We start from the raw sequence: 8,992 nt of genomic DNA, 5'->3' as shown, positions 1-8,992 counted from the left end.
TGTCACAAACTCCTTTTGCCCCTAAACACAAATTCGCATTTGCATCTCAAACATCCATGTCAAATATGTCCGCCCATCTGTAATGCATATACTGCAGTGGTGTAACAGAATAATGAGAACTCATTTGGCATGGGTAATGTGTGGGTAATGTGTGTGTAGTGTGTGTGCGTGTGTGTGTGTGTGTGTGTGCCTGCGTACGCGTGTGCATTTTCCGCTGATAGAGTGTTTGTGTCCATGCTCGTCTATGTGTGTACAGTGTATGTGTGTGTGTGCGCCTCTGTGTGTGTGTGTGTGTGTGTGTGTGTGTGTGTGTGTGTGTGTGTGTGTGTGTGTGTGTATGAGGGATGGATGCTTCACAGACCTCCTCAGTAAATGAAGGCCAAGCCCAGGGGGTGAGAGTGCAAGAGATCGGCTCAAATAACATCAGCTCAAATCAGATCAGATCAAATCAAAACAGCAAGGGAGATGGGTGATCCAGTGGCTCGGAGAGAGATCAGATTGACTCTGTGTGTGTGTGTGTGTGCATGTGCGTGTCAGTGTGTGTGTGTGTGTGTGTGTGTGTGTGTGTGTGTGTGTGTGTGTGTGTGTGTGTGTGTGTGTGTGTGTGTGTGTGTGTGTGTGTGTGTGTGAATGGGATGGATGGATGGATGGATGGATGGATGGATGGATGGATGGATGGATGGATGGATGGATGGATGGATGGGTGATCCCGTGCTTAAGAGAGAGATCAGACTGAGGCCTTCAGCCATTCAGTTCAGCCATTGAATTCACTGGAAGCATGCATGTCTACCAGGAAAACACTGCAGCATAGTAAATAAATAACTAAATAAAACATGAATAAAATCTGAGCTGACTATACAGTATAATATGCTGAATAACAGATGAGTGTCCGGTGTGGAGAAATCATGTTGCCTGACCTCAGTAGTACTTTCAATTCAGGATAGACAGGTCATCAGCTGGGAAAATTAGGCCTTTCGTCCTACCGCACTTTTCTCTGTGGATTACTGACCAGAAGCCCTATTGGAAGAAATTAAAACATGGGGCCACGTCAATTTTTGCTCAGAATTCAATATGACCGCCATTTTCCAAAATGACTTGTTTTCATGCATTATTACATTGTATTATAAGGTGATATTCATGAACGATTAACTACTTTCAGCACTATTCTGTCCTATTTCATACATATATGTTTACAAAGGTTGACTAAACTAAAATAGATGAAAATAAAGTTGGCCACATCGCAATATCCAAAGGAAATTGCTGAAAATAATGATTGAAATGCACATACAGAGTCTATGGCTGCGAAAATTAGGCCTATGTCAGAGTTTTCACAGTGGATTACAGACCAGAAGGCCTATTGAAAAAGATTCAACAGCTGGTTGCCATCTCAAATGTGCTCCAAAATTCAAAATGTTCTCTGTTTTTCAGAATGGCAGACTTTCACACATTTTTCTCAATACTGTAAGGCCATAATTACCAATAAAGATGACCTATTTTTTCAGTTAAATTGTCCTATCTCCTTACAGACGTGAGTATAAAGGTTGTCTAGAAAAAGGCATGAATATAGGGGTTGGACAAAATAACTGAGACACCTGTCATTTTAGTGTCATTTAGTTCCTCTTGCATTCGCAGTTAAACCTGTTCGATGTGGTTCATCTTTCTTTCTGGTATGCAGACATTACCTTGGATACTGTGGCTCTTGATACATCACAAAGACTTGCTGTCTCGGTCAAAGATGCAACAGTTACACAGAATTTTTGAACTCTGACATGTCACCCATAATGTTGTGTGCATTGCAAAATTTTGAGCAAAACTGTGCTCTTACCCTGCTAATTGAACCTTCACACTTCACTTTACTGGTGCAATGTGCCATTAAGGTGGGGGGGGGTCGCGGGGACCGAACGATGTTGAGGAGCGGGGGGATGAATGAGGGGGTGAGCGGGGGTACGGGGCAGACTGGGGTTGGGGGGGAATGAGTCGGGGTTGAATTAGGAGGTGAATAGTGTGTGGGGGATGAGTGAGGTGGTGGGGGGGAATAGTGTGGGGGGTTCAGGGGGCAGAATAATGTGTGTGTGTGTGGGGGGTGGGGTAGGGAGAGAGAGGGGGGGGGGGGGGGGGGTTGACCTGCCAAACTTTTCCATTGGATGGGGGGTGGGGCGGGTATTTTTGTGGGGGGCTGGGGGGAGAATGAGTCAGGGGGGGTGAGCGTGGGGGGCAGAATAGTGGGGGGTGAGTGAGGGATGGAGGGGCAGAGTAGCATGGGAAGGATGAGTGAGGGGGTTGGGGGCAGAATAGTGTGTGGGGGGGATGAGTGAGGGGTGGAGGAGGCAGAATAGTGTGTGGGGAAAAGACACTGTAGAGCAGGGGAAAGATGAGCGGGGGATACGCATGCACGCTCACCCTTGCTCTATGCAAAAAAATGTAGGCCTGAAAAACTTTGGTAACACTTTATAATAATGTTCCTTAGTAAAGACTCAGTAAATAATGAACTAATGATGAATAAAACATTAACAAATGTTTTTATTATTAACTAAGTTTTATTAATGCTTTATAAAATATCTACAAATGATATATGCAAGATTTTACACACCTTATAACAGAGTATTTTATTCATTTACAAGCAACTTGTAAATGTTTGATAAATATAAAATATTAACATAGCATTTCCTAGTCATTTACAAGCATTTGTTTACATTTCCTAGACATTTACAAACGTTTGTTAATGTTTTGTTCATCACTAGTTAATTATTTATTAAGTCTTTGTAATGCTTTTTTGCATCCATTATTCTAAAGTGTTACCATAACTTTCTGTCAGAAATCTAATGTGAAAAGTTTGGCAGATCAATAGCCTTTTTTCAACAGTCAACTGTGTATGTGTAATTCAATCATTTTCTGACAACAATCCTTAGGATATTGTCTATAGGAAATTTACATCTTTCTGTTGTCAACCTTTGTACTCACGTCTGTAGATAGGAGATAGGACAGAATTTCACTGAAAATAGGTTATCTTTATTGATAATTATGGTCTTACAGTATTGAGAAAAATGTTGAAAGTCTGCCATTCTGAAAGAAAGAGAACATTTTGAATTTTGGAGCACATTTGAGATGGCAACCAGCTGTTGAATCTCTTTCAATAGGCCTTCTGGTCTGTAATCCATTGTGAAAACCCTGACATAGGCCTAATTTTCGCAGCCATAGACTCTGTATGTGCATTTCAATCATTATTTTCAGCACTTTCTTTTGGATATTGCAAGGTGGCCAACTTTCTTTTCATTTCTTTTGGTTTAGTCAACCTTTGTAAACATGTATGTAAGGAAATAGGACAGAATAGTGCTGAAAGTAGTTAATCGTTCATGAATATCACCTTATAGTACAATGTAATAATGCATGAAAACAAGTTATTTTAGAAAATGGCGGCCATATTGAATTCTGAGCAAAAATTGACGTGGCCCCATGTTTTAATTTCTTTCAATAGGGCTTCTGGTCAGTAATCCACAGAGAAAAGTGCGGTAGGACGAAAGGCCTAATTTTCCCAGCTGATGACCTGTCTATGAATCCCCATGGATAAAAAAACAGTCATTTCCTAGTTGTTACTCTATTGGTGGTTTCGTTGGTTGAAACCCAGATTTTCCCAATGTAATCTTGATAATGCAAACAAAAAGCATGTCTTTACTAAGATGGATTGTGTTTCCCTTGTTTGCTACCATGTCCATTTCTCCCTGTGTGGACATTGGAAATTGCTATATACACACACACATACACATACAGACAATTGTGGTGCGAAGTCACTGTGAAGAGAGTGGTTGAACATGTGGGGGATAACTTTACGTCTGGGAAGATTGTCTTTTATTCAAGCAGGGGTAAAAGTAGACTGGTGCTCACAGGTGCGTAGCATCGGTATAAAATGTACAGCCGGTGCGAAGTACCGGTAACACTAATTTGAAACCCACATTTGAAAAAGAAGTAAGGTGTGCTATTTCAGTAGAAAACACATACAACCACACTATGCCATTTGAGACAAGTGTCCTATGAAGACACACCTGAAATAGTCAGACATAGGTCTGGGGTGCGTTTCTCGAAAGCGTAGTTGTTAGCCAGTTAGCAACTTCGGTAGTTGCCAATGGGAAATTGCATTGCAAACAACAAAGTAGCTAATGTAGTTAGCAACTGGTTTCGAGAAATGCAGCCCTGTACTGCACATGCTTACTTTGTTTGCGTGCTTATTTGGTTTGTTTATTGTTTGTTTGTGGGTGGGGGTGGAAGGGGAGGGGAGCTTTCACCCCTGCATCCAAGTCAAAGTAGTCAATAATTACCCAAAAGGATGTGCAGTTCCTGACAATTTAGCTCAGGGACGGGCAGAGTTGTATGAATTGAAGTAGAAGTACTCTTACACATGTAAATACAGCACCGGTGGTATGCTAACACATGGTTTCAAGTTTGTAATACTGTATCATACTACTGGTGTTGTAATTACATCTGTAAGAGAAAAAAAAACTTTCGACAAAGTACTTTCAGAAAGGGCACTTTTTTATCCAGTAGGGCAAAGGTGCAGGTGCTATAGCACCACCTCGTCCCTATCTGTGCACGCCTGTGCTGTCGGGCATATTCACTATTTGCTGAAAATGCTCAACTACATCATAACAACATTGTAATGACATTACAGAGAGCCTTAAGGAACAGATTAAGACATAGCCATAACAATTTTGGTGACAGTAAGGTTATAAAATAGGCTCTGCGCTAAAGGGTTTTAACCTCTTTTGTTGAATTGGACTGGCCCCCTTCATCCAAGAGAACTCACTATGCTTGTGAACACACTGCAACGTTTTTGAGCCATCTTTTGTAAAATTTATTGTGGGGCCTTCTGAAGTCTATCAGCGTTTTCACACCTGGTCCCTTTCAGCCGCCTAAGCGAACTCAGAGTAGTGACTCAGCATTTTTGCCGCATATGTGAACGCTCCAAAGAGTACCCAGACCCTCGGATGCGAATCGTACTGAGACCTTGGTTGACGTGGTCTCAGTTTGGTTCGCTTATGAGTTCTGACAAGTTACACTTGTGAAGAGGTGTAATCACTTAAGGAGGGCGTTAGAGGACCGGATGTGATAAAAAAAGAAGAGTGACACACCATAAAAGCCTACCAGGACCAGAAAGATCAGCCAGTTCTTGTTGCAATACACTCACAATATGAACAAAAACAGAACTGAGTCCTTTTGCTGTCGTTTTGCTTTTTGGTCCACTTAAAGAGGACTGAGTTTGGTTCACTTAAAGGGGACCAGATGTGAAAAACCTATAAGAGGGTCTGCATCAACCAAAGCTGTGCCATGAGCAACTGGACTTCCACAAAGAGCTTTAACAAGAACACCAGTTGCTCACAACTTCAGCTCCTTTGACCACAGTGTACAGTTCGAGTGCATATACAGTGCTGAAGGTGACGGTGTTCAAGGGCGTTCAAGGGCATCCAAGGGTGTTCAAGGACGTCCAAGGGCGTTCAAGGTTGGGTGAAGCCTATGAGGGGTTGCATAAACAGGCCCAAAGTTCCCAGCACGCACACCGTCACAAACACCCACAGGAAGATGCGGTCGATCACCATGGCAACGTACTTCCAGTCATCTTCCACCTGAGGGAGAGAGAAGGACAAGAAGGGAAAAAAAGCTACAATTTAAAAAAAAAAAGATCATGGGGGTTCATGTACCATGTACTGTGTGTGAAAATTCTAGATTGATATTGATGTGTGTGTGTGTGTGTGTGTGTGTGTGTGTGTGTGTGTGTGTGTGTGTGTGTGTGTGTGTGTGTGTGTGTGTGTGTGTGTGTGTGTGGTAGAGAGGACAAAAGGAAAAGAGAGAGAGAGAGAGAGAGAGAGAGAGAGAGAGAGAGAGAGAGAGAGAGAGAGAGAGAGAGAGATAGAGATAGAAAGCTATGCCTCCATCCTTGGACTTGTTTTGATTCCTTACTGTATGTTCACTGCGATGTGTGTGTGTGTGTGTGTGTGTGTGTGTGTGTGTGTGTGTGTGTGTGTGTGTGTGTGTGTGTGTGTGTGTGTGTGTGTGTGTGTGTGTGTGTGTGTGTGTGTGTGTGCATATGTGCCCCCTGACCTCCTTGGCCTTGTTTCGGCTTCTCATGTTCTCCGCGATGTACTTGACACTCTCGATGGCCTGCTTGATCTCCGGGGAAACCACAGAGAATGCCACGACAGCATTCACTGCCGGCGGAGCCGCGATTGCCCGCCGATTCCCCGCCGATGCGTCCACATCAGCGGCAGACGATGCCCGACTCCCCTCCACCCCTAATAATGATAGTAATAGTAATAATAGTAATATTAATAATAATAATAGCTGCACTGAGCACTGTCTATGTCTAAATACTGTCTTATGTCCATGTATGAGTACTGTCTATGTCTATACTGTCTATGTCCTTACCTAGATTAGTCTATGTCTGCATGGGAGAGCAAGAAACGTAATTTCAAATTCTTTGTATGACCAGTGCATGTAAAGAAATTGACAATAAAACCAACTTGACTTGACTTGACTTGACTTGCATTTGTACAGTATAGCACAATTCATACAGGACATATAGCTCAATGTGCTTAACATATTAGATAGCCAACAACATTAAAAAGCAGTAACAATGGAATAAAATGGATGAAAAATAGAAAATAAAAAATAAAAATTAAATAAATAGAATATGGTTGATTCAAAAAGAAGGCAAGTTATTATAATACATCAGAGTAACAAAATCGTGATACGAACCGAATCGTTGAGTGTATCGTTACAGCCCTAATAATAATAATTATAATTAAGTGTAATAATCAATCAGTGTTGTATAGCGCTTTTCATGGAGCTCAAAGACGCAAAGACTCGAAGACCTCCCCTACCTCCTCCTCCGCCGACACTGCTGCCGATGACACTGCTGCTCCCCTCCACGCAGTTCATCCCCCCATCCCTGCACCCTCCGTTCCCGCCGCCCCTCTTCTTCCTCTTCCGGGCCTTCTCTATCGCTCCTTTCTCCGACAGCTCTCCTCCTCCGGCGCCGCCGCTCCCTTTCTCCCCCGGCTCCTTCTCTCTGATGCTCTTGCGCAACTGCTGGTCGATGGGGCGGCGCATGAGCATGACGCGGGGCAGAACGCTGAGGAAGACGTGCCGCACCCACTGAGGCATGGTGTGGGTGGTGGGCGTGCGGTAGTGCACGTTCAGCACGAACACCGTGATGACGATGGAGAGCGTGACGAAGATCATGGTGAAGAGCAGGTACTCGCCGATCAGTGGGATGACCAGCGAGGTGGAGGGGATGGTCTCTGTGATGACCAGCAGGAACACAGTGAGGGAGAGCAGCACCGAGATGCAGAGAGTCACCTGGATGGGAAAGACATGACAAATCACACATGAGAAGCAGTTCAAGTTTCTTAACCCAGTAAGACACGGCCCCTGTTACTTACAAATGAGCTGTTGTCAGAATGGCAATGACAAAGTCGTAATGTATTACTAAAGACCCTGTGTTATGTCATAGTAGTGTAGTACTATAGCAATGTTAATAATAACTGTATTTGTATTAAGAACATGGACTAGACGGCCATGAAATCTACTCCAATAATGTTAACTTGTCTATGATAGGGCTGTCCATCTGTCTGATATCCATCCATATCTGACCTTCTTTCTGCAGTTGTAGGGCAGGTAGAAGACGAGCACGTGAGAAAGGATATGAGCAGGCTCGAAACTTCTAAGTTATTCCGTTAGCATTTGGGGTGTCAAGGTGAGTTTACTAAAGTTGTAGCTAGTCTGACCTTCTCTCTGCAGTCCGACGGGAGCTAGAAGGTCAGACTTGCTACAACTTCAGTAAACTCAACTCGACTTGACGATACATACTGTACTAAAATACCAGTACTACTATCAACTAACCACTGCATATTGGTAACAATGTTTTCTTCACCAGCATCCATTCAAAATATTGAATCGAATTGACAGCTAGTATGTTACCTGATACAATGATGTTAATATGTCTACAGAAGATGCTGTGTGTCTGAGAAATAATGAATAGTTGTAGCTAGTCTGACCTTCTCCGATGGCAGGTCGAAGACGACCACGGTGAGGAATGACATTAGCAGGCTCGAAATTCAAGTTAATAGTTAGTTATTCCGTTAGTATTTGGGGTGTGGAGATGAGTTGACTACATTTGTAGCTAGTCTGACCTTCTCTCTGCAGTCCGACGGGAGCTAGAAGGTCAGACTTGCTACAACTTCAGTAAACTCAACTCGACTTGACAATACATACTAAAACACCAGTACTACTATCGACTAACCACTTCATATTGTCAACGATCCCCCCCCCGGCATCCATTCAAAATATTGAATCGAATTGACAGCAAGTATGTTACCTGATCTAATGGTGTCAGCTAGTCTGACCTTCTCTCCGATTGCAGGTACAAGACCAACATGGTGAGGAATGACATTAGCAGGCTCGAAATTCAAGTTAATAGTTAGTATTTGGGGTGTGGAGATGAGTTGACTACATTTGTAGCTAGTCTGACCTTCTCTCTGCAGTCCGACGGGAGCTAGAAGGTCAGACTAGCTACAACTTCAGTAAACTCAACTCTACTCTACGATATACTATCAACTATCTGTCAGAGAAATAATACATAGTTGTAGCTAGTATGACCTTCTCTCCGCAGTCAGAGGGCAGGTAGAAAACCAACACGGTGAGGAAGGAGATGAGGAGGCAGGGGATGATGAGGTTGATGGTGTAGAAGAGCGGCAGCCGGCGGATGTAGAAGGAATAGGTGATGTCGGGGTAGATCTCCTCGCAGCAGTTGTACTTGATGTCGTGCTTGTAGCCCGGTGCGTCGATGATCTCCCACTCACCGCTCTCCCAGAAGTCCTGGAGATCGAAATTGAAATCATTTATTTTTATTGATATTTTATGCGACTCACTATTGCCGTTTGGCTCACTGTGGTCACCACATCAGGATTACAGTAAACTGGTATGGCCTCAAGGGACATTCCAC

At 43.3% G+C, this 8,992-nt stretch overlaps 1 protein-coding gene across 1 annotated transcript in view; it reads right to left on the bottom strand.

The window, feature by feature from the left end:
• Positions 1-5,096: 5,096 nt before the first annotated feature.
• The window catches only part of LOC134439982 (neuronal acetylcholine receptor subunit alpha-3-like), a 79,325-nt gene continuing 75,429 nt past the window's right edge, over positions 5,097-8,992 (bottom strand). Inside the window, exons 6-9 of the mRNA XM_063189910.1 lie at positions 8,647-8,865; positions 6,870-7,347; positions 6,091-6,281; positions 5,097-5,615 (exon numbers count right to left, since the gene is read on the bottom strand). Of these exons, the coding sequence (XP_063045980.1) occupies positions 5,487-5,615; positions 6,091-6,281; positions 6,870-7,347; positions 8,647-8,865 (1,017 nt within the window). The 3' untranslated portion in view covers positions 5,097-5,486. The remainder of the gene's footprint in view (positions 5,616-6,090; positions 6,282-6,869; positions 7,348-8,646; positions 8,866-8,992) is intronic.

The sequence above is a fragment of the Engraulis encrasicolus genome, chromosome 23 (assembly GCF_034702125.1).
Source record: "Engraulis encrasicolus isolate BLACKSEA-1 chromosome 23, IST_EnEncr_1.0, whole genome shotgun sequence".
Lineage (NCBI taxonomy): Eukaryota > Metazoa > Chordata > Actinopteri > Clupeiformes > Engraulidae > Engraulis > Engraulis encrasicolus.
This window is presented reverse-complemented; position numbering and strand designations above follow the sequence as displayed.